The following is a 23,896-nucleotide window of genomic DNA, read 5'->3' on the forward strand; positions in this document are numbered from 1 at the left end:
GGTGGCCTGATTTTCCCCTTTACCGGACGGAGGGAGGCGGTTCCCGAGGCTGGAGGGAGGCGGGCCCGGGAAAGGTGCCGGCGAGAGCGGCGCGGGGCGGGGCGGCCCAGGAGGCCACACCCTGAAACTACCTGCGCGGGACAGGAAGCGCCGGGCCAGACCCGCCCCGCACACCGCTGCTGGCCGGGCGCCGGGCCTGCGACCGGACAACCCGCCGCCTGCGCCCGCCACCCCTCGCCTCCTGCGCCCCGCGCGCCCCGCGACCCACCGGACCCGGCGGCGATGGGAGCCAGCCGCCCGCGGGGACCACGCCTCTGAGACCCGCGAGCCGCCACCGGGACCATGAAGAGCGATCGGGGTCGCAAGGGCGGAGGGGGCGCCAAGGACCTCGGCGCCGGACTCAAGTACAGCTCGCGGCCGGAGGTGGGCGCGGGCGCGGGCGGCGGGGAGCCGGGACCCCTCGCGCCGGGGCGAGGGCCGCGGGCTTGGCAGGCGCCGTCCGGGCGGGGAGCCCGGGTGCGGCGGCAGCTGGACGGCCCGCACCTGCCGCGCTTTGTCTCGGCCCGGGTACCGCTCCACTGCCCTCTGTGGCCCGGGAGCTGGCCCGGCAGGTGGAATTTCCTGTTCGGCGGGTGCCTGGCCACAGGACCTTTGGTACCTGTTCTGCTGCGCGCCAGCCACGGGGGAGGCGGGAAGGCGCAGGTGTTTGGAGATGGGACTCTCCGAGAGAAAAAGGGACCATCTCGGTCCCTCCGGGGGCTCCGCGCTATCAGAGCAACCCCCAGAGGAGCCGGGGGCGCAGGCTTGGAGCGGGTGGTGTGGCCGGGAGAAAGGAGGTCTCCGGGGAGCTTGGGGGTCGTAGCCTCGCTTGGCCTCCGCAGGAATTTGTTTTTTCCTTACTGGCCAGGGGCATTGGGGACCCTTTGCAGAGGGCATCCGGGCACCTGGAGACTAGACCCTGGGCTGCTGTGAGCTTGGAGCTAAGGACTCCACGGCGGGGCTTGTCTGGGCGTCTCCAAGGGAGGACGGAGCTTTTGGGGAAGGTGACTCCATGGGAAAGGATGTGGGTACTTGTCTTGAGCCTTTAGGTGACAGGGAAGCTGGGAGCCCTTGTTTGGCAGGAAGAACAGTGGGATACCCGAGAGATCTCAGACATGACGTTCAGGTCGCGCTGGGATGGGCTGCTAGTTGCCTTGAAGGGCCCACCTCGGTGGCAGTGCTCAGGTCCCCACCTCTGCCCGGCGGGGTCCCAGGTTTCCTGGAGGCCAGGTGAGGGCCAGCTGCAAAAGCCAGGTGGACCGGTGCCCCTGCTGTCCCGTGCTCCTGGCCCCTGGCGTCCTGTGGCCGCGCTGTGGCATTGCCCCACGCGGAGCTCCTAAAACCACTTCCCTTGCTCCGGCGGCATCCTGGCTTAGGCAGCCTGCAGAAGCCGAGAACCACCAACAGAACTTGTTTCTTCCCCTTTTCGCTGCCCCTCCTTGTCCGAGAAAGCGTGGGCCTGGGCGGCCAGCCTGCGGGGCCTGTGCTGCTGGCCTCGCTCTGCCCGCTGGAGGCACTTCGCCCGGATGGGTACCTGTTTTCCTTCCTGTAATTGCCGTGTTTATGAACCCTGGGTAATTGCCTACCTAGGCTCTGCCGCCTCGGTGTGAGCCTGCGATGGCTGTTTGTGATTTCAGGGCGGGTTTTTCTCGGTGACTTCCCTTTCTGGGACTCTCTCCTGCTGACGCTGGAGGAGCAGGGTCTTCCCCAGCCTCCCCTGAGTCATCTCTGACCATGCGCACCCCAGCCCCACCCCACGGGGCCAGGCCTGGGGCGGCTCACCTCCACATTCTGCCCTGAGCTCCAAGGGCACCACAAACAGACGTCTCCTGCCCCCTGCAAGCCCCGGCTTTCTTCTCCCCTTGGCCCCGGCCCAGTGTCTCATGTTCCGTGGCGCTCGTCCACTCTCCACCCCGCTGCGCTCTTCCTCCCACTTCCGACGAGCTGCTTCCCTTCTCGTGGATCACTTGTCTTTTCCCTGCCGAGCTCCATGGAACCAGCTCTGTGCCTCGTTCTGTGCCGGGCGCCGTGGCAGGGAGGGCTCCGAAGGCCAGTAGGACATGGTTGCTTTTCTTAAGGAGCTTATAGTCTTGAGCGCCCTGTAAGGTGTGTGTGAATAGATGAGGCACGGTGTGCCCTGCAGGGAGTGGCCTGCTGTGCCCAAAGCCCATTCCATTTCTCCAGGAAGGTCTCAGTATCCCTGCCCAAGAAGTATCCCTGCCCAAGAAGTATCCCTGCCTCCCGCCCTCCCCAAACCACCCCCCCCCCGCCCCTGCCCCGCCTCACCAGCAGTCCCAGTCCCTGGGCCACGGACAGTGTTTGGACAGTCAGGTCTGCAGACTCTGCCTTCACTTGCTCCCTGACCAGGAGGAGCGGCTGCCGCCCTGGGTTTGTCCTCTGCACCTGCAGAGCCTCGCTGGCCATGCAGCCCCGCGGGGCACTGTGCTTCTGGGAACGGTTCTACTCGGCGGTGCTTGCGTCTGGCTGTGTGCTTCCCAAGGCGGACACTCTGGCCTCTGCCGCACCCCCGCCTGTTCCCGGGCAGCGGGAGGTGGCCTCTGGGTGCTCCGCACACACACCGTGTCTGGGATTGTGCGAGCCCTGGTGCAGGAGAGCAGGTGCACGACGCCGGTAACAGGAACTGGGGGGCCTGCTCACTCAGGGTCCTGGCCTCTGTTGAAGATGTGATGGTGGGGGGGAAGTCGCTTTGGCACCCAGGGGTTCCTTCTCAGGGCTGCCCCATGTAAGACGCGGTGTGCCCTAGGCATAGGGAAGCCAGGGTTGGGAAATCAGACGTGGGGCCCGGCTAGGCGGTACAGCCCTGCCTCTTCAGAGAGGCATCTCTTTGTTAATTGGTCAAACATTCACTCATCCACGTGGCAGATGTCAGTTAGGTCCCCGCCGACGGAGCCTGGGCCCGGTATGGGGCGCCAGCACTGGGAAAGACCCAGGGACACAGGCTCTGCCCTCGGGGAGCACCCAGTGTAGTGTGGGGGGCAGGGGGTTAAATTCTGTGGTAAGAACGAGGTTCCGGAGAAACCCCGGTGGGCACTAAAGACGGGCAGCTAACCCAGGCTTGAGGAGTCAGAGTAGACGAATGGGGCGGAGGCCGTCGGTGATGTGGTGGCAGGAGTGACCAACATGGAGGCAAGACCTGGTGCCTCGGCTTTTCCTGCTCAGAGATGTTACCTAATCTCTGAGCCTCAGCTTCTGAGACTGTAAAATGGGGATGGCGTATAGGTTATAGGGTTGTTGCAAGGATCAAAAGGGATACTTTACACAATGAAAGCCGTCTGTGAGCTGCAGCGTGGTGTCTAAATCATCCTTTGAATTTATGAGCCGAGACCAACAGTAGGGTGATGTGGTGTTAGGAGAATGGATGTACATGGAGAGGCCACAGCCAGGTTGTCCGGGGGGCTCTGACCTTGCAGAGGGGCCGGCCTGCCCCCTGGGCATAGGGAGTCTCTCTGAGGAACTTAGGGCACAGATTCCAGCGATCAGGACCCTCCTCCCAGGGTTCCACTTGTCATTTCCCTCCCTTTACGCGGCTGCTGTGAACATGATCCTCTGTGAAATGGAAACGTGTACCAAGTCCATGGCTGCTGGTCCCTTTCTCCTCCTTATTCCCCTCTGCCCCTCCCAACACACAAAGCCAAACTTTTAAACGCTTCCTTCTCTCTTGGGGCTCCCAGAGGCTCCAGTGCTGGAAGGTGTGTGCAAAGGGTGAGGGGCGGGCAGGGAAGGTAGTCAGTGGGACACTAAGATGGTTCTTTAGGTGGGGACTCGCCTCCCAGGTGCTGCAGATGGCCAAGCACTCTGCCTTCTCCGGGCTTTGTCCACCTTGGTCTGGGGAAGACCTGGAATTCATGGCCCTCATTTAGGAGAGGTGGACACTGAGGCATAAGAGAAGGCAGTCCTCCCTTGATAGCTGCCCACTCCCTGTGGGAATGCACTGAGGGTGGGTCTGCCCTGAGCAGGCGCTGTATCATCACAGCTTCCTCCCCCCCACCCCGGCCCCCCGCCCCGGGTCCATGTATGGCCTCTCACTCTGCTCCCCGGGAGTGGGGGGCAAGACTCTGTGCGCTGTGGCCACCCTGGCCACTGTGGTCTTGGAGTTCCTCTGCTGTCAGTTCCTTTTCTGGCTTGTGGTTCTGCCCAGGCTGTTGGCTCATGTCTCTCCTAAGGGAGAAAGTCTGTTCTTGGAAGAGGAAGGAGAGTGGGATATAGCCCCCAAGACGCCGTTGCTTCTGACGCTGTGCACATGCTCCTGGGGTGTTTAGAGGACTATTAATCATCACCAGCGTCTGCTGAGCCTATGTCATATACGCCTCTTAGTATTATTATTAGTACCCTTTATAGGTGAGGAAAATGGACCCAGAGCCAAAGAGTAGTGGGAGTGGGATTTGAACTCGGGTTGTCTGGCTCTGCTGTGTTTTGCTTGGACAGCTCTAGTGCAAGACAGGGGTGTCGGCCCAGTGGGCTCAGGAAGGGACGGATTAGTAAGAGCTGATTTGATTTGGGTAAGAGACTGGATTTCTCTTCTTGGGATGTTTCTGAGATGCCTGGAGCTTAGCAAAATGACAGTAGCATTTGCATGGGAATGAGAATGGGAACATCTGGGCTCCTCAGAGAATTCTCACCCCGGCTGGCAGTGGTGAGAAGCTTGTCTGGGGTTTGCTCAGAGCTTGTGGCCAATAGTTGCCCTTTTTTCGTTTGTTAAGAACTTTTCTAGAAGCAAGTCACCTACTAAAAATTCTGTCTTAGAATCTCATCGTTTCAGAATTTGCTTGTTCTTTCCAAACTTAGCAACAGAACCCTTATCATCTTGGTGATGGTTGTCTGACTGGTCAAAATCTTGGCTCCTTTGTCTCTGAGATGGCGATGATGATGATGGTGAAAAGGAGAAGAATATGATGTCAGTCATTCTACACCTCATTAAATATGCACACTTAAATCCATGACCTCTGTTTATCCTCATAGCAACGGTGTGAGGACAAAATGCCTAGTTCACAGATGAGTAGACTGAGGCTCAGAGAGTTTGACTTGCATAATGGCCCAAAGGCAGAGGTAGAACAAGGATTCAAACCCAGATCTGAGACTTCAAAGCCTATGACTTACCCGCAACGCCATTATACAGTTGTATTCCACAGACGATGGTGATTGATGCCTTTTCCCAGCCGAATTCTGGAACACACCATTAAGCACTGTGGTGAGCACCAGGCGCCAACCCAAGTCCACTAAACACCTCTCACCCCGCACTCGTCTGGTCTCTCCTTTTAATGAGTTACTCATGTGGTAGACCAGCAGTCTGGCCGGGGATGCGCTTTCAACAAAGGCTTTGAACAAAATGTTCCTTTATCCATTATACACATGAATAAACGTCATAATGGAAATTTTTAAATTAAAAATAATTTACCCCTTCAAGCCAACACATCAGGTTGCTTACATTTTTTTCTGCCTTTTTCCATGTCTTACCCTATGTGTATGTTTTATCCAGTTTGTTGCTAGGCACACACCAATTTGTGTTCTGGGAAAGGCATTGGGTCAGCCTCCCGTCTGCTGGGCACGGTGGAGGACTGGGGGCTGGAGATCCGTAAGGTCTGGTGGGCTTGCATCTGATTGAAGGATTGTGCCAACAGGGTCCAGTTATGGATCCAAGTCACTGGCCTGCTCCTAACTCCTTCCTGGGTTCTGCGACATTTCTTATTTAGTAGCAACTCCGATGAGGTCTTGGAGCACTTGCTTATCATCTTTGTAGATGGATGACACCCTCCTGGGGGGATGACTTAATTATGAGTCAGAAAGACATGGACAGCCTGTAGGATAGGCTGCCCAGAGCAGAATTGTGTCCATCTCTGTTAGGAGTAAGTCATGCTCTTACTGTACCACCCTGACAACGGACACTAAAGCCACTTCTCTCCCGCTGTGGTGATGTGACTGTGCTGTGCTGTGAGCCAGGATGATGAAGGCAGGTGGAGATCCGGACTGTAGAGCCGACGCCAAGCTCCGTAAAAGCCAGGCATGTGTGTGGCTTCCCTAGAATCTAAAGTAAATCCCCTCATAGTTTTATTTGGTTGTAACTTTAAATCGTTATTAAAAGGTTAATATGTACTAGTACATATTTAAAGAGAATTTGGCTCAGATAAGTAGAAAGAATTTTAAAATGGGGAAAGTACCCTAGAGAAACATTTTACTAACTTGGTATTGCCTATGCATGTTTTCTCAAAGAAGTTGCTTATTACTCCTTATTACAAAAGTTAAGAAGGGTTTTTTGGTTTGTTTTTCTTTTTAAGGCAAGCAGTACAGAAATATACAAAATAGAAGGTGAAATTCCTCTGAAATTCTCTCTTCCAGATTTAAAAAATATATTTTTATTTTTTTTTTTATTGATTTCAGAGAGGAAGGGAGAGGGAGAGAGAGAAACATCAAGGAAGAGAGAATCACTGATTAGCTGCCTCCTGCATGCCCCACACTGGGGATCGAGCCTGCAACCCAGGCATGTGCCCTGACTGGGAATCCAACCATGTTCCTAGGTCGACGCTCAACCATTGAGCCATGCTGGCTGGGCTTACCTACTCTTTTAAAACCCCTTTTTGATTGCGGCATAAGCTTCCAACAAGTGGCTATATCCTTGCTTATTTATTGTTTTATTTTTTGTGTGTGCTAATTGAATATGTTAATGTCAGTAGTGCGATCGGGGAGAAGGTGGGTAACTGATGAACGGCTCCCAGGGAGACCACGCTGGTCAGGCCTCTTTTGGATTATGCTGTCGAGTGCTGGGTTCCATGTCTTCGTGGGAATATTGCTAGCTAATAATTGTGAGGTTGAACCAGATGGCCAGGGGCTTAGGAAACACTTTGATGTCTAGATGATTGAGTTGAGCGGGTTTAGCGAGAGGAGGAGCCACTCAGCATGGGGACCTGGAAGTATTTCGGGAGCTGCCGGCCCCATTGCCACACTCACGTGCCGGGCATTGTGATGCTGATCGCACCCGGGGGAGGAAGGATTTGTAATGTTGGCACCAAATGAAAATGCTATTTCCCCCAGAAAGGCTGGCCGTGGGAGGATGGGAGATGGGATGCCCCAGCTCTAAGAATCCAAGTCCAAGGATATGGTTCTGCAGTTCTCCCCGGGCTCCTATCCTGTTACCTCCTTCCACCACGGGGTTCTGGGTTATAACCTTGGACTTGGGTCCCCAGGCCCCCTCCCTTGTGGTGGTGCTCTCTTTCCTGTTTGCATATTCAGTTCTTTCCCCCCAAACAGCCAGTAGAGTGCACTCCAGCCTGCCTGGGAGCGACTCAGGAGGTGGGAGAGATGTTTTTTAATGCCGTCAGTGCCAGGAGGCACGTGGGCTTGGCGCTCTTCCACTAACTTCTGCAGATCCTGGGTTCACCAACACAGCCGTTCAAAAAGGTTCAACACGCGTATCATGGAATACTACTCGGCAATAAAAGGAACAAGCTACTGATGCGTGCAACGACTTGAGTCATGCTCCAGGGAATTTTGCTGCGTGAAAAAAGCCAGCGATCCCTAAATTTATATACTGGGTAATTGATTTCTAGAACGTTTGAAAGGACAGCTTTAGCCCTGGCTGGCTTGGCTCAGTGGATAGAGCATCAGCTTGCGGACTGAAGGGTCCCAGGTTCGATTCCAGCTAAGGGCACATGCCTGGGTTGCGGGCTCGATCCCCAGTGGGGGGCGTGCAGGAGGCAGCCAATCAATGATTCTCTCTCATCATTGATGTTTGTAACTCTCTCTCCTTCTCCCTTCCTCTCTGAAATCAATACAAATATATTTTTTAAAAAGGAAGGAAGGGAGGGAGGGAGGGAGGGAGGGAGGAAGGAAGGAAGGAAGGAAGGAAGGAAGGAAGGAAGGACGGACAGCTTTAGGACCGGAAGATAGGTTAGTGGGGAGGGGCCGGGGGGAGGTGGGCATGGTCACACCCAGGCAGCAAGAGGATCAGATTCTCCACTTTGCCGGTGAATACAAGAAACGACATCAGTGATAACAGAGTATGGAACTTCATACTGACACACAAAGGAACACGAGCAAAATGGGAAATGTGACTAAGATCAATGGATTATGTTACTGTTGTGGTCGTGTAATATAGTTTCATACGATGTTAGAATTGGGGGAACCCGGGCAGAGTGTCCAAGGGACCCCTTGGTGTTATTTCTTATAAACTGCACAGGGTTCTGTCATGATCTCAACGAAAATGTCAATAATTCACAAAGCACTAGCCTGTGAAATCAAAATGTGGCTCAAGAAAAAGAATGAGAAGAAGTCACACGGCGCTGCCTTGACTTCCTGTTTCTCTTGCTGGGTTTCTGGGGGGATCCGCCTGGCTGTCGCTGCAGGCGGGTGTTTCTGCTCCCTGTCTGGTGACGCGCTGGGGCAGGTGAGAAGGTTGGGGGGCCAGGAAGAAGACCTCTGGCAAATGGGGATGGGTGGTGCAGACCTCGTGGGACCCAAGAGCCCAGGGAAGGGAAGGAAAGGGGCAGCGGGGCTTTGGGGCAGAGGATGGAGGGGGAACTTGGAAGCTAGATGGAATTCTCTGGTGGAATTACAAACGAGGATGTGTCCTGGGAGAGGAAGAGACTCTGAGAGACCAAATTTGGGGGGCGCTGGAAGCAGAACTAGGATGCGAGCTGAGCATTCTCTCCCCTTCCAGCGCCCGACACGCGTTCGGAAAGTCCCCTGGGTTCACCTGGGAGATTATCCCAGCTTGCTTCTGGTACGCTCTCTACACCTGGCTGTGGAGAGAGATGTCTTTCAAGCAATCAATCAACCACTCAGTTGCTAACGTTGGCAAGGTCAAGGGTAAAGGGATGGTGAAAGAAGCAGAACAAGTAGGAACTGGGGCACCCTGACCTCCCAGGGCTGCCTGGTGTGCTCACCGTGTCCGTGGGGTATCACGGCTGCCAAGTGGGTGGTGCAGGTCATAGGGGAGGCGAGGGCCCAGGAGAATGTACTGTGGATTGAGGCGGTCTGCAGAGGTTTCTCTCAGGGGTGTGGCCTTGGCTGTGTCCTCAAGGGCAGGCAGGTTTGGTAGGTGAGAGGAGTCCTTCTGAGTGGGCAGGGGCCCAGCCTCCTGGGTTCATGCAGGATTGGGGGGCCTCCTGGCTGGGGACAGGGTGAGAGGTGGAGGCCGTCAGCACCCCTAGATCAGATGTGTAAACTGAGACCTGAAGCGTGCTCGGGCAGACTCCCTGGCTTTGCTGGGGAAATGGCCTCAGGGCCGAGAATGGGTGACAAGACCCCAAGGAGGGCTTTATCTCCCCCCACCCCCCATCTTCCGCCCCCTGCAGTCCCCGCTGGCCTCTGCGCACCGGGGAGGAGGGGAGAGGAGAAGAGGGAGGGGAGACAGCAGCAGCAGGAGGAGGAGACCCTCAGGGTGCAGGGATGGGCTGGCCTTGGTTTGTGGCTCCCAGGGGCTTCCTGTGTGAGGCCTCCAGGCAGACTTGTGCTGTGAAGGGGTTTTTTGTTTGTTTATTTGTTTTGTTTGAATGTTTTAACTTGAATTCCAACTGCTCCACAAGACCGGAGGGAGGAATGGGCCTTGCTTGGCTTTGGGCAGATGATGGACGGTGGGTGGGTGGAGAAATCAAAACTGAAGGGAGATGGTAGGTAGGCCCTTGTCATTAGCATGAGTCAGGTAATTTGTTTTTACAACACCTCCGCTTAGAAGGCTGCAAGGGGTCATTAACCCACTTTTTAGAGAGGAGACCGAGGCACAGTGAGCCATATTTGCCCCAATGGCCCTGAGCTCCCAGGCCCCACACCTCATGTAGGTCCCACCCACCCCGATCCCTCAAAAGGGAAGGAAGGGACTTGCCTGGGGGTCCTCCCCAGTCTATGGTCTGTCCCCTTTGTGGGTCCTGTTGCCGGGGTGTGTGGTCCCAGGACCCTGCTCTGTGGGCAGGGCCCGGGCAGTGCAGGGAGTTGGGGAGGGAGCCATGCTGGCTGGCAGGGGCCCAGCCCTGGGTTTCTTGCTGACACAGTGCCCGGTTGGCTGAGTCAGGCCCCCGCAACTTCTCTTCCTGCCCCAACCAGGTGTGCAACTTTGTTTGATTTCTTTCCTTCACTGGGAACTTAGCTGGGGGTCAGCGATCTGTTCCCCTGGATTGCTCGGGGCCACGGATCTCAGGTAATTCTGGGCTTCTTCTTCTGGTGGGAGGACAGTGACGGGTCAAAGGGCAAGTGTGAGAGGGTTAGGCAACAAGAGGCAGCAGGTTCCGAAGTCCACCTCCAGCTGATCCCACCTCGGCTGGGCGTGTGTCTCCGAGGAACTCCGGTGGCCGCCTAGGAGACCAGGGGATGCCCAGAGCCTGTTGCGGGAGGGCCCCAGGCATGGGAGCAAAGGCCCGCCCCGTCCAGCTGAAACTGAAACTGACCGGCTGGCACCTCTCTCTGTGGTCGGACGGACAGACGTGGGCGAGCCCAGCCTCCGCTTCGGGGAAATGAAGGCTGAGTTGCTGGGACTGGAAGTTCCTAAGAATGACCTGGCCCCGCTCCTGGCTGCTGTGTCAGCCTCTCCGTGGAGAGGGGCTTGGGAGTGTGGATGCTGGAAGCACGTTGCTGGCCTCACTTCATTTTTATTGTTACTTTGCGTGCCCAGGCCGGTCGGGAAATGCTGGGGTGGGACCATCCATGGGATCCTGAGACTCTGGCTTGAGATCAGTTGTTGGGGCTGCTGAGTGGGCGGAGGCCTCTGATTGGTTCTTTTCCCTCCTCCTGTATCCCTTTGGTCATCCTGTGATGAACAAGCCGAGCGTCCCCTCTGTGCTGGTCACGGTGCTGGGCCGGGGCTAACGGCGGCAGGACGTCTGAAGAAGTCTTGCTCCCGGGAGCCTGCGCATGGGCTGCTGCTCTCTGTCCACAGCTGCCCGAGGTGTCCTAGGTGTGGGTGGTGACATAAGTAAAGAGACGTATTTGCCCAGGAGGTCACGGTTCGATTCCCGGTCAGGACACATGCCCGGGTTGGGTTGTGGGCTCGATCCCCGGTAGGGGGTGTGCGGGAGGCAGCCGATCAGTGACTCACTCATCATTGATGTTTCTGTTTCTCTCTGCCTCTGCTTTTCCTCTCTGAAATCAAGAAAAATACATTTTTAAAAAATAGTAGAGAGAGCCATCCTAAGTAGGGCCCCTCCCGCCTGGAGACAGAGTCCCCTGATAACCAGCCACTTAAAAAAGAGGCCTGTCTCCACTTTCACCTTGGAATCTCAATGCTCTGCGGCCCTACTGTGCTCAGTATCGCCTGGGAAGACAAAAGGCAGCGTTAGTTTTTGGAATTCATTTCTTGCGCTGTCGTCTTGGGTGGCCCGTGTTTCTGGGGACTCTGGCCAGGAACTCACAGGGACTGGCATCCGGGAGGGGCTGTGATGGTTATGCTGGCTGTGTCTTTCTCCTTGTAGAAGAAGGCATGTGCCTTCGAGTGCCGCAGAACACAACACCTCCTCTCCTTGGAGAACCATTGCAGATGCTCAGACGGTCCTTTCTTGCTTGAACAATCTCATCAGGGATATTTTATGGCTCTAATGACCATAGTGACAGTGATGACATCACGGAGCCGAATGAAATCCACCCCGTCTGGTGACGGGTGCACTGAGTCACCGGGCCCATACGTGAATAGCACCTGCCACAAATCAACGGCAGAATCGGCAGTGGCGCGTGGAGCCGGCCACCCTGTTCTGGTCTCAGGTCTGAGCAACACACCTTTGTCTCCAGCCGGTGACATCACCCCTGCCCCTTGACCTTGGTCTCCAGCAGCAAAAGCAGGTCACCAGTTGCGGTGTGATGGTCTTCAGGTTCATTTCCCTTCCCGGCAGGTCACACCCAACCTGAGCCTAATGAGCAACGATCTTTAAAAAACACATACACAACCATCTGGCATGAAGATTTCTTTATTCCTCATCTACTTTACATGGGAATCTTGCATGGATTTTCAGATTATTGTTATTTTTTAAATTTTTAAAATTTGTTTTTTATTGATTTCAGAGAGGAAGGGAGAGGGAGAAAGAGAAACATCAATGATGAGAGAGAATCATTGATCGGCTGCCTCCTGCTCACCCCCTCCTACTGGGGATCGAGCCCGCAACCCAAGCCTGTGCCCTTGACCGAGAATTGAACCGTGACCTCCTGGCTCCTAGGTCCACACTCAACCACTGAGCCACGCCGGCCGGGCAGTTAGGGTTATTTTTACGATTTATAAATGTCAACACTCACCAGGTGCTTTTCTCTCGTGAGGCCCACACTCTGAACGACCGGTGATAAATGTAGCTCTGGATTCACTGGTCCTAGAGCCAGCGGGAGTGTGGGCCCCAGAGAGTTGGGAGCTGGTGGCTGGCCTGCCAGCGTGTGCTTGGGAGCCGGGAGACGGTGCCTCTGGGGTGGGAGGATTGTTTGGTTGACTTGGACACGGTTTTGTTTGCTTAATATTGAGCTTTCATCCCTGGTGAGTTTCTTACTTAATCGGAGTCAGGGACGACAGGGGTCTTTCTTCTGTCAAAAATAGCTTTTGTACATCAGTTTATTAGGACAACCACTGGCCTTGGGGAGGAGATGAGTCGCTTAAAGCAACAGGAAATAGGATACTGAAAGGCTGCTACATGCTCCTGGATTTCTGGACCATCCCCTCTATCCCTCTAATAAGCTGAATGGCAATAAATAAATAAATAAATAATAAAAATAAGAAGTTGGATGGGAATGGCGATCATCTGACCCTGTCCCTGCAACCTGGCCCTTGGGTCGTCCCCCTTCATCCCTCCAGGTTCTTCACTCTTCATGTACCCCCCAAGCTTTTCACGCCCACCTGCCCTCCAGGAAGTCATTCTGAGCTGGCATTGAGCCCTGCAGGGTGTCTGGGCCTGTGGCTGGCCAGTGGCCATTGGCCTTTCTGTCTGTTTGTAGTAAGCAAGCATCTGGCTTTTGTATGTCCACAGCGCGGGGTTTTGTATGTACACCTGCCAGCGTGTTTACTTCTACAAAAGAGCAGGAAGAGGCAAAAGCAGGCACCCGCATGCGTCCTCTCCCGCTGGCTCCGGGGCCCTGCAGAGCGATTGTTATGTGGGGGAAGATGGTGTGTGTGTAGCTGAGCCGAGTGGATGGAGCTCCCCGCCCCCTCCTCCACTGAAACTCGCCTGCGTGGGAGGGCGTGGCTCTCGGCCTGGCTTTGCTGCTTTACTGACTTCCCTACCTTTGTGCCTTTGTACAGGTCACTCCCTCTCCGCCTCAGTTTCCTTATCAATAAAACCACTGGGTTAGGCAAAGTAATCTCTAACATGCCTAAAAATGGAGCAGAGAGTAGGGTTATAAAAGGAAACAGTCTAATTACTGATTAAACAGCATTTCTGGGCTGAGTGGAGCCCAGCGGTCACGCTGCAGGGACCAGCAAGGCTCTGCCATTGAGCCTGGCCCATGGCCGATGGCCTTGCTCCCAGGCCAGGCCTGAGTCGCCCTGGGGTGCCTGTCCATGGGGCTTGCTGTCCCTCTTCGCTGAATACTTGCTTCCTGAGTGCTGGAAGCTGACCACTCTGGGAGGCAGAGACCAGGACCACCTGGCTGCGTGATCCTGCAAAGTCCTCATTTCTCCCGGCCTTGTCGGTAGGACAGGGTGATGGCACCACTCATGAGCGATTCCAGGATTGTTGCGAGGCTCAAGTAAGAAAATAGTTGTGAACTTACTCTGTAAATTGAAAATAAAAACAATAATTATTTCCTTACATTTCTTCTAACACATTATATGTATGTATATATATATATATATACACAGTGTTTAGAAAGTCTAGCTCTAAAGCCTTATTTTTTTAAAAATCTTTAAATATTATTAGACAACGAAGGACCATTGGCCATTGAAAGAAAACCCATAGCCTGAAAGAGAAAGACAAAGTTCTGAAGAGAATTACTATATATATATATATATATATATATATATATATATATACACACACACACACACACATATATATAGTTGGTAACCTCAGAAAGAGCCAGAAGGTAGTGCATTCATAAAATAAGAAAAGACTACCCAGTGAAGTAACCATCAAAGAATAAAGCATCATTCTTGGAAATGAAATAGATGACTTTTGAAATTTAAAGAAAAGCATGCAGTGTCTTTGTAGTGAGTCTTGATCAGGTGATGTTAGTCCTCCAGTTTTGTTCTTCTTTTCATGGGCTGCTGCATTTCCATATGAACTCAGAGCAGAGAGCTCATCAAAAAGCCGGCTGAAATTTGATCAAGATTATATTGGATCTCTAGACAAACTTGAGAATAGACATCTTGACTATATTGACTCTTGCAATCCGTGAACATGAGATGCTGCTTGATTTATTTTGGTCGTTTGAAATTTCTCTCAGCAATGTTTTATATATTTTAAAATATTTTTGTTGATTTCAGAGAGGAAGGGAGAGGGAGCAAGATATAGAAACATCAATGATGAGAGAATCATTGGTCCACTGCCTCCTACACACCCCCTACTGGGGATCGAGCTGTATTTCTTTGAGAATATCCTCAGCCAGGCTCTGGAATTGGGCTCTGGTGTCACAGGAGACAGAGGTGAGAAGGGAAGGACATGGTTAGAAGCCCTCAGATCCCCACTTCTGTCCCAAGCAAAAACACCCCATCCCACCACCACCAGTCCCCCATCGGAGGTGAGAAATTGATTTCTCTCACATGTTCTGGAATGTTAGTGGCTTGGTTTAAATTGCTCCATTCAAGACATTTAAAAAAAAAAATTCTCTGGAGCAATTAAAGCACCCCAGAGAAAAGATCTGCAATAGCTTACCTGTTGGGAATGTCCAGTAAAAAACCCACTTGTGCCAAGCCATTCACACAAAGCTTCTAAATAGCCTTTCGGACCTCATTCCTAAATATTCACGAACAACTGAGCATCCTTGGGCATTGGGGGAAGCCTTCAACGTGAAAGAGAAAAGGCACTCAATAGAAATACAAATATGAGAAGACTGTCCACTCAAAATTCAGAGAACAAGAAAGGACTGTTGGAAATTAAAGTTTTAAAGCAGAAATGAAAAACTCAATAGAAGGGTTAAGAAACAAGGTGGACAATTGCAGAGAAAGAATAAGTAGGAGATCAATACAGACAATAAAAATTGCAGAAAGGTAGAGCAGAGGATATGAAGGGGAGGATATAATCTAAGAAATAATGCAAGAAAGTTTTCCAGGCGGAAAGAGAAGAGTTCTCCAATTCAAAGGGCAGGTGGAGATCTCAGCTCACAAAATCAAAACAAAAAAAAAAAACACAAAAAAAACAATTCAAAGCACATCCTCTAGGCTTTCAGAGAAAGATGAAAAATCATGAATAAAAAATAATGGATGTATACTATTATCATCTGTCTCAAAAGCCAAATTAAAAGCTAAAAAACGATGGAGCCTTCAAAATTCTAAATGAAAGTTGTTTGACACCTGTAGTTCTATACCCAGCCAAACTATCAACCCACGTGACTGCAGAATTAAGGTACTTCCAGGAATATCCAAAGTCTCACATTTCTCCGGAAGCTACTGAAGTATGTGCTCCACCAAAATGAAGTGATCCAAGAGAGATGAAGACATAGAATCCAGGAAATGGGTTTTCACACAAGAGGGAGATGAAGGGAATTCCCAGGATGATGAAGGAGGTTCCAGACAATAGCTATGAGAAAGGACACAGGGCTGTAGGAAGGAGGCCCCAGGAGGAAAATGAAATGAGAGGTTATTTGACAGACTTTATGTGTGGGAGATTAGAAGAGTATTACAGAGCTCTTCGATTGTATGCAAAGACTTGGGTGTGTGTTAAAAAGAAACCCCAATTGGGTGTGGAGAGAGCAGAGCGCCTGAAGAACGGCTTCTCTGTGTACAACACATCCGACAGCAACTTGGGCATACTCCTCACGGTGACAGAATACTATGGCCTTCCTGTGACATTACGCCCTATACATAAAAAAAAAAAAAGAAACCCAAGTGAAAGAATATTTGCAGCAGGAAAAACAAAATATAGCTGTACTGGGAAGGAAACAGTAGTGAATAATATTTTCAGAGACTAATAATGAAAACACAGAGTATGGATGTATTTTTTTAAAAAAACTTTAGCCCTATCACTATGGGGAGGTTGGGTGAGAGCGAAGGAAGGGCATTGAAATCCATATGATCATAAAGAAAGTCAGTTGATTATATTTTAAATAGATGAATTGAGATCGTAGCCCTGGCCTATAATGTAGAAATATGGGGACAAATTCCAGAGCAAGCAGTTTGCCTCTGGAGTGTGTTTCATATCTTTTTTAAAAATGTATTTTTATTGAGGTATAATTGACATACAATAATGTGTAAGTTTAAGGTGTACAGCGGGTTGATTTGATACATTTATGTTCTGTGATATGATCACCATAGTCAGGTTAGCTGTGGAGTGTGTTTCTGTGTGCAATGTTATATAAAGTCACAGATACAACCAGTTAGGAAACTAAAAACTTAGAGATAAAAGCATCCAAATATGACAGGAGCAGAGAGAATCTTTCATAGAGAAGGTTTAAATGTGACAAACCAAGAAATGCCCGTTCAGGCACGTTATTTAGAGTTCTGGGGTTAACCCCAGAAGAGCCACATCCAGACAGGGTTAAAAATGGCGCGTCTGTGGAATTTGGGCTATGGGCTCTCGCTTTTATTTTATTTTTTAAATATATTTATTTTTATTTATTTCAGAGAGGAAGGAAGAGGGAGGAAGAGATAGAAATATTCATGATGAGAGAGAGAATCATGGATCGGCTGCCTCCTGCAAGTCCCCCACTGGGGATCGAGCCCACAACCTGGGCATGTGCCCTTGACCGAAATTGAACCTGGGACCTTTCAGTTTGCAGGCTGACGCTCTATCCACTGAGCCAAACCAGCTCGGGCTGGACTCTCGCTTTTATTACAATTCCTTCTGCCGTGGATATGAGGTAGTTAAGCCTGTGAACTGTTTAATTTCATGACACACGGCGCCTCTGCAGGATTGAAGGCTGGAAGATCGCGTGTTAGAAAAGTTCACCTGTCATGGCATGCTGGCCCCGCACCTGCCCCATCCACACATGCTCCCCCCCCCACTTCCTGATGCCCCTTTACAGGGAGGACCCCAGGAAGCCGCCATCCTGTTTGTGGGAAGGTGGTTTGTTGTTGTTGTTGTTGTTTAATATACTTTTACTATTGATTTCAGAGGAAGGGACAGAGATGGAAACATCAATGATGAGAGAGAATCATTGATCAGCTGCCTCCTGCACGCCCTATGCTGGGGATGGAGCCCACAACCTGGGCATGTGCCCTGACCGGGAATTGAACCGTGACCTCCTGGTTCATAGGTCAACCACCGAGCCACGCCAGCCAGACTGTGGGACATTTTGTTGTTTTCCCGGTTCTTGGGTCTGAGCATGAGTATGGATTCCAGTAGAGTCATGACCTCCTCACCTCACCTTGAAATCCTGCCCTCCGACACCTAAGCTTGAAAGCCAGGTGGCTTGTTCCACGGTGGCACCGCCAACTGGTTAAACATTGGCGAAGCAAGGCCACTGGGTAGGGTGTACAGTGTACTAGTATGTGCTGCCCACAGGGGCAGGGGATCGGTGGGGCCTGGGGCCGTGGGGGCTGGAGGAGGGGCTGCCTTTGGAAGCTTGCACCGAGGCACCTGGTGGCCAGTCATGACCCTGGGCTGGGCCCCACTCCTGGGCCTCTCAGAGTGTCGGAGCGGATTCATGTACGTGGAGAGCTGCAGTGACTGGGTTTGCAAGGCGGGGCAGGTGGGAGAGCGTCTGAGCGGCTGTGTCTTCCTCTGTGCAGAGCATGCATGCCTTTGAGGAAGGCCTGGAGTTTCTGCCCGTCAACAACACCAAGAAGGTGGAGAAAGGAGGCCTCAGGCCCTGGGTGGTGCCCGTGGCTGCTGTGCTTGTGATCCTCCTGGTTTCTCTCGTGGCTGGTTTCTTGGTGTGGCACTTCCAGTGTGAGTAAAGCTGCGGAGGGGGGGACTGGGGAGGGCACTGGGGAGGGAGATGTGGGGATGGCCCATCTCCCCCCTCAGGGACAGACCCAGGGCCCGAGTCTTATGGACACAGGGAGAGAACGGCGGTGCAGCAGGGTGGGTGAGGGGGGGTCTAAGACTCTGCCTCCCCTTTCCTCTTTCAAGCAGTGGGCGGTGGGTGAGGAATTGGTCAGAGCTGGCCCATAGTGCTCAGGTCCACTGGCCCCTCCTGGCACCCACTGCCCCTGCCCCTGGTTGTCAGCAGTTCTGTAGCTTTTCATGCTTGGGGGTGGACCCCACTGGGACCTGGCCCACCATTTCCACGCCCTTTATTGTCACCCGCACACACACACACACCCCCAGGGCTGCTGAGGGCAGCTTGTGGACACTGGGGGACGGGGCAGGGATGATGTCACTTCCTCTGACTCTTCTCCTTCCCTGGCCTTGCACAGACCGGGACGTGCGGATCCAGAAAGTCTTTAATGGCTACCTGAGGGTCACAAACGAGAACTTTCTGGACGCCTATGAGAACCCGAACTCCACTGAATTTGTAGAGCTGGCCAGCAAAGTGAAGGAGGCGGTGAGTCCATGCCCTGGGCTGGAGCCCTATCCTGGCTGTATCTCCCTGGGCTGGTGTGGGGCACGGAAGGGCACCAGGTCCCAGGAGTGAGGGAGGGAGCGGCCTGGGCTGGGGGCAGAGGTACTGGCCTCACTGAGCCTCCTCTTTTTCCGCAGCTGAAGCAACTGTACAATGAGATCCCCGTCCTGCGGCCTTACTACAAGGAGTCGACAGTGACTGCCTTCAGGTGGGTGCTGCGGAGAAGGCGGGGGCCGGGGAGGTGCTGGGAATGGGATCCGTGCGCTGTTGTAGGGGGGCAAGTGCCCGGTGGCCAGCAGGGTGATGCCGCCATGAGGCCCTGGCTTGGGGAACCAAGTCCTGTTCTGTCCATGACTGCGACAGCTCCTGTCTGGGCCGTGTCGCTCTGACGGAGGGCGCCGGGCCTGCCCCGTAAGCCGCTCTGGAGGGCTAGTGCTCCTCTGCTACTTTTCCACATGTGGGTTTGGGTCTGCACCGGGCATCTTGGAGGGCGGTGCCCAGCGGGTGCCCAGAGCCCACCCGCATCTCAGACTTGGGCCTCCCCGCAGCGAGGGCAGCGTCATCGCCTACTACTGGTCGGAGTTCAGCATCCCCAGCCACCTGGTGGAGGAGGCCGAGCGCATCATGGCCGAGGAGCGCGCCATCCGCCTGCCGCCCCGCGCCCGCACCCTGAGCTCCTTCCTGCTGACCTCGGTGGTGGCCTTCCGTGAGTGCGGGCCTTCGGGCTGCCGGGGGTGGGCATTGGCGGGCAGGAAGATAAGATAGTGAGCTGCTGGCTCCTCCCCTGGGGAATAAGGAAGCAGGAACGAGGAAATAGGCCAGACCAGTAAAACCTCAATTCTCCCTCTTGTTTTCCAGCCACTGACCCCAGAACAGTGCAGACGGCCCAGGACAGTAAGTACCATGCCCTCCTCCTAGTGGCGGGTTGGGATGTGGCCAGACGCCCTTTGATCCGGGTGTGCCCACAAGTCACACCTTGGTGACAGCCAGCACATCCCTTCGCCTGTCCTCAGGCCATGAGATGCTGCTTCCTGGTCGCATCTGGGCCCATGGCAACCTGGGGCACCTTGGAGAGGCCAGCCCTGGGGGTACCCCTGCGGGGTTCGGGGCTGCTGGCCCTGCCGCCTCCACCCGGCTCTGCCCGGCTCTCCCCGGCTCCGCCCGGCTCTGCCTGGCTCTGCCTCTCCTCCTCTGTTTCCCACAGACAGATGCAAATTCGCCCTGCACGCCCGATGGGGGGAACAGACTCGCTTCACCACGCCCGGCTTTCCCGACAGCCCCTACCCAGCCTTCGCCCGCTGCCAGTGGACCCTGCGGGGCGATGCCCACTCCGTGCTGAGCCTCACCTTCCGAAGCTTTGATGTCACGGCCTGTGACCCCAATAGCAATGACCTGGTCGTGGTGTATGACACCCTGAGCCCCGTGGAACCCCGCACGGTGGCGCAGTGAGTATCCCGGGGGGCAGAGGTGGGCTGTGGGAGCTGGGCTGCGGCCTCTGGTGGGCGGGCCTCTGGACCAAGTTGGAGAGAGTGTGTGTCACCGGCCACTGCAGACTGACAGGCAGCAGAGGGCAGGTGTGGCGCTGTCCTCAGCATGAGCTCAGCGGAGCATGGCAGAGGCGACGTCTCTGCCTTGGCCGCGGTTAGGAGAGCGATGGGTTCCCTGGGCACCAGTAAGCAGGATGTCCTTTACCTGCAGAGCCACGCTGTGCCCTGCGGTGGTAAAACACGGTTTTGTGGAGGCCTATAGGTTAGGAGAGGCTGCCATTGAAAAGATAGCTTGTTGCTCGGCTGGCGTTGACCTATGAACCAGGAGGTCGAGGTTCGATTCCCAGTCAGGGCACTTGCTCTAGTTGCGGGATCAATCCTCAGGGAGGGGGAGTGCAGGAGGCGGCTGACGAATGATTCTCTCATTGATGTTTCTATCTCTCTCTCCCTCTTCCTTCCTCTCTGAAATCAATAAAAATATCTATACTAATAAAAGGATAATATGCTAATTAGACCGGGTTGACCGGTCATCTTCCCGTTGTCCTGCCTCCTTCCGGACAAAGCCACGGTGGTGGGGACCAAGGCAGAAGCATGTAGGAACGATCAGGCCAGCAGGGGAGGACAGTTAAAGGCGATCAGGCTGGCGGGGGGAGCAGTTAGGGGCAATCAGGCAGGCAGGCAGGTGAGCGGTTAGAAGCCAGTGGTCCCAGATTGCGAGAGGGTGCAGGCTGGGCTGATGCCCCCTTCCCCCCGCACCAATTTTGTGCACCGGGCCTCTAATATATATATATATAGCCTTTAAACCTTAAAAAGGAAAGGAAAGAAAAGAGTTTGCTACTCACAATTCCCAAATAGAGGGCCCCCCTGGGGGAGCACCAGGGTGGTCGGGAGGCGAGGACACGGTGGCAAACATGGCAGTGCTGTTCTGTGTGGTTCCCGCAGGAAAGGCGAGGCAGGGAGGTGCTCTAAGTACCTCCAATGGGCTCTGGGGCCTGGGGCTGTCTCTCCGGGGCTGGGGCCTGGCTGTGGGGTGATTAGGCCGGTGGGTGGTGGCCAGGAATGTGGGAGCCCCAGGGAGGAGACGCGGGGTGGGCTCTGGATGGGTTGGCTTGCACGTGAAAGGCTTGGCCGTGGGTGTGTCTAGAGACTATCTCTAGGAACAGCCTGACCTTGGGAGGGTCCTCTCTCCAGTCAGCAAAGTCCCAGGTGTGAAAGCATCGGGATTGCAGGGACTCAAAAGGCATCATGTACCTGCCACGGAGGTTGGGGTGCGAGATGAACGTTACCCCCGCCAGCCGCAGGTCAGGCAGGAGCTACCCTCAGAGGCACTACGGGTGGCAGGTGGACTGCCCCCTCCCCAGCTCTGCCTACATCTCAGGATGAATGACAGGCTAAGAGTCAAGCCCAAACCCAGCGGGAACCCATCTGCTTCCACAGCTTAGCATCAGGACCTCTGTCCACACCCCTTGGGGTGCAGGGTTCTCTCCCTGCTACTTTACTAGCTGTACTACAAATAAACACATCTCCTGGGAGGCAGGAGTGGAAAACAGGCATGCGTAAGGGGGACCTACATCATTCATAATCTTACTTTCCAGAAACAGTCACTGCTGATTTTGTGATGTCTGTTCTTCCAGACTTTTCTGCTGTGTGAGTGTCTGTTTGTGATTATCTTTAAATATAGGGCTATACAGCACCTTTGGCTTTGTTATCTGCTTTTAAAAAATGAAGTTTAGGCTAAAACCGGTTTGGCTCAGTGGATAGAGCGTCGGCCTTCGGACTGAAGGTCCCGGGTTCAATTCCGGTCAAGGGCATGTACCTGGGTTGCGGGCACATCCCCAGTAGGAGATGTGCAGGAGGCAGCTGATCGATGTTTCTCTCTCATTGATGTTTCTAACTCTCTATCCTTCTCCCTTCCTCTCTGTAAAAAATCAATAAAATATATTAAAAAAAATGAAGTTTAGAATAAAATGAAGGGGAAATAAAAAAATAAATAAAAATGAAGTATACAGGATAGGGCAAAAGTAGGTTTACAGTTGTCCGTATGGAAAATAATACAACAATTAATGAATAATACAAGAATAAAGGCTGCGTTTCACGTACTCACAATTTTAAACCTACATTTGCCCCACCCTTGATTGTGATGGACTTTCCGAATCAGTAATTCTGGTGGGACAGATGTGGTGTAGCTGAGAGGCCGCAGGACACGGTCCTTGGCCGTGTGGGCTCTGGAGCCTGATGCCCGGGCTTGAATTCAGCCCCGACACTGACTGACTGTGGAATCGTTAGTTCACCTCTCCATGCCTCAGTGTCCTTATCTGTAAAATGGGGCTGATCGTCTCTACTGTGTAGAGTTGCTGTGAAGCTACCTGAGTTAATGGCTATAGAAGTACTGAGCGTTCGTAGTTCATAGTGGTGCGACTCCTGTTATTGCTATTAGTTAACCTGTAGTTTAACGAATCCTCCAGTGGTAGGCAGTCAGTGTTTCTGAGGTTTTGCTATTTCAGTCGGACCGTCTTATCATTAAATCCTTACTGAGGTCATGTGTGGGGCGGGCCTTTTGTGAAGGGGCCCAGGGTTAGGGGTGGGGTCCTTGGGCCCCCTCTGTGTGGCTTCTGTTTGCCCTCACTAACGCCCGCCTCTTTTGCCCCCACAGGCTGTGTGGCACCTACCCCCCCTCCTACAACCTGACCTTCATCTCCTCCCAGAATGTCCTGCTCGTCACACTGATAACCAACACGGAGCGGCGACACCCTGGCTTTGAAGCCGTGTTCTTCCAGATGCCCAAGATGAGCGGTAAGGAGGGGAGGGGTGGGGGCAGGGGCAGGAGGCCCAGGGCCAGGGGCAGGGGCAGGGGCAGGGGTGGGCAGAGGGAGAAGGGGACAGCAGGTAGGGTGGGCTGGCCAGGTCGGTGACAGAGGCTGGAAGCTTCAGCCATAGACCATTAGTCCTTCACCTGGGTCCGGAGCCCCGCGAACGCCGTCAGCCTCCCGGCACTGGCTGTGGAGCCACCCGGTGCCCAGCTGCCAGGCCTGCAGCCGACAGCCCTGCCCCTCCGTCTGGCCCAGCCCGTGCTCAGTCCTCATGCTCTTTCTCCTCTTCCCTCTCAGGCTGTGGAGGCTACTTACATGACACCCGCGGGACATTCAGCAGCCCCTACTACCCGGGCCACTACCCTCCCAACATCAACTGCACGTGGCAGATCGAGGTAGGAGCTGTGGGGGGAGGCGAGGGAAGGGTCAGGGAGATGGATGAGGGAGAGGCAGAGGGGATGAGCTCCTTGGCCACCCTGCAAGGCTGCAGGGGTGAGTCGCACGGGTGGCAGGGTCGTGCGTGGCAGGGTTGTGCGGGGCTGACCTGCTGCGAAGGCAGGCAGACCCAGACTTATGTCCCAGCTCCTCCGTGGCTGTCTGGGGGCCGTGGGCAGGGGCGGGGGCAGCTTGCTCTGGGTCACGTAAGAGGGTGGGCATGTGCCGCTGAGCGCACTTGCTGAATGGCCCTGGGACAAGAGTCCCGCCCACAGGACTGCTTCTCACGCCCTCCCAATCCCAGACCCATCCCCCTTTCCTCCCTCGATAATGGTGGGAGGACCTTCCAGCCCTTTATTTAAAAAAAAAAAAATGTTTTTATTGATTTCAGAAAGAGGAAGGGAGAGGGAGAGAGAAACAGTAACATAAATGATGAGAGAGAATCATTGATTGGTTGCCTCCTGCACGCCCCACCCTAGGGATCGAGCCGCAACCCGGGCATGTGCCCTTGACTGGGAATCGAACCATAACCTCCTGGTTCATAGGTCAACA

At 53.8% G+C, this 23,896-nt stretch overlaps 1 protein-coding gene across 1 annotated transcript in view; it reads left to right on the forward strand.

Moving 5' to 3' along the window:
- Positions 1-342: 342 nt before the first annotated feature.
- ST14 (ST14 transmembrane serine protease matriptase) overlaps positions 343-23,896 on the forward strand; it is a gene marked incomplete at its 5' end in the record, with an annotated part of 35,261 nt that continues 11,707 nt past the window's right edge. The window contains 9 exons of the mRNA XM_081113737.1: positions 343-567; positions 17,837-17,996; positions 18,467-18,594; positions 18,750-18,820; positions 19,161-19,318; positions 19,471-19,506; positions 19,817-20,057; positions 22,753-22,892; positions 23,207-23,304. Of these exons, the coding sequence (XP_080969863.1) occupies positions 343-567; positions 17,837-17,996; positions 18,467-18,594; positions 18,750-18,820; positions 19,161-19,318; positions 19,471-19,506; positions 19,817-20,057; positions 22,753-22,892; positions 23,207-23,304 (1,257 nt within the window). The remainder of the gene's footprint in view (positions 568-17,836; positions 17,997-18,466; positions 18,595-18,749; positions 18,821-19,160; positions 19,319-19,470; positions 19,507-19,816; positions 20,058-22,752; positions 22,893-23,206; positions 23,305-23,896) is intronic.

This window comes from Myotis nattereri, assembly GCF_964212035.1.
Source record: "Myotis nattereri genome assembly, chromosome: 19".
NCBI classification, from domain to species: domain Eukaryota; kingdom Metazoa; phylum Chordata; class Mammalia; order Chiroptera; family Vespertilionidae; genus Myotis; species Myotis nattereri.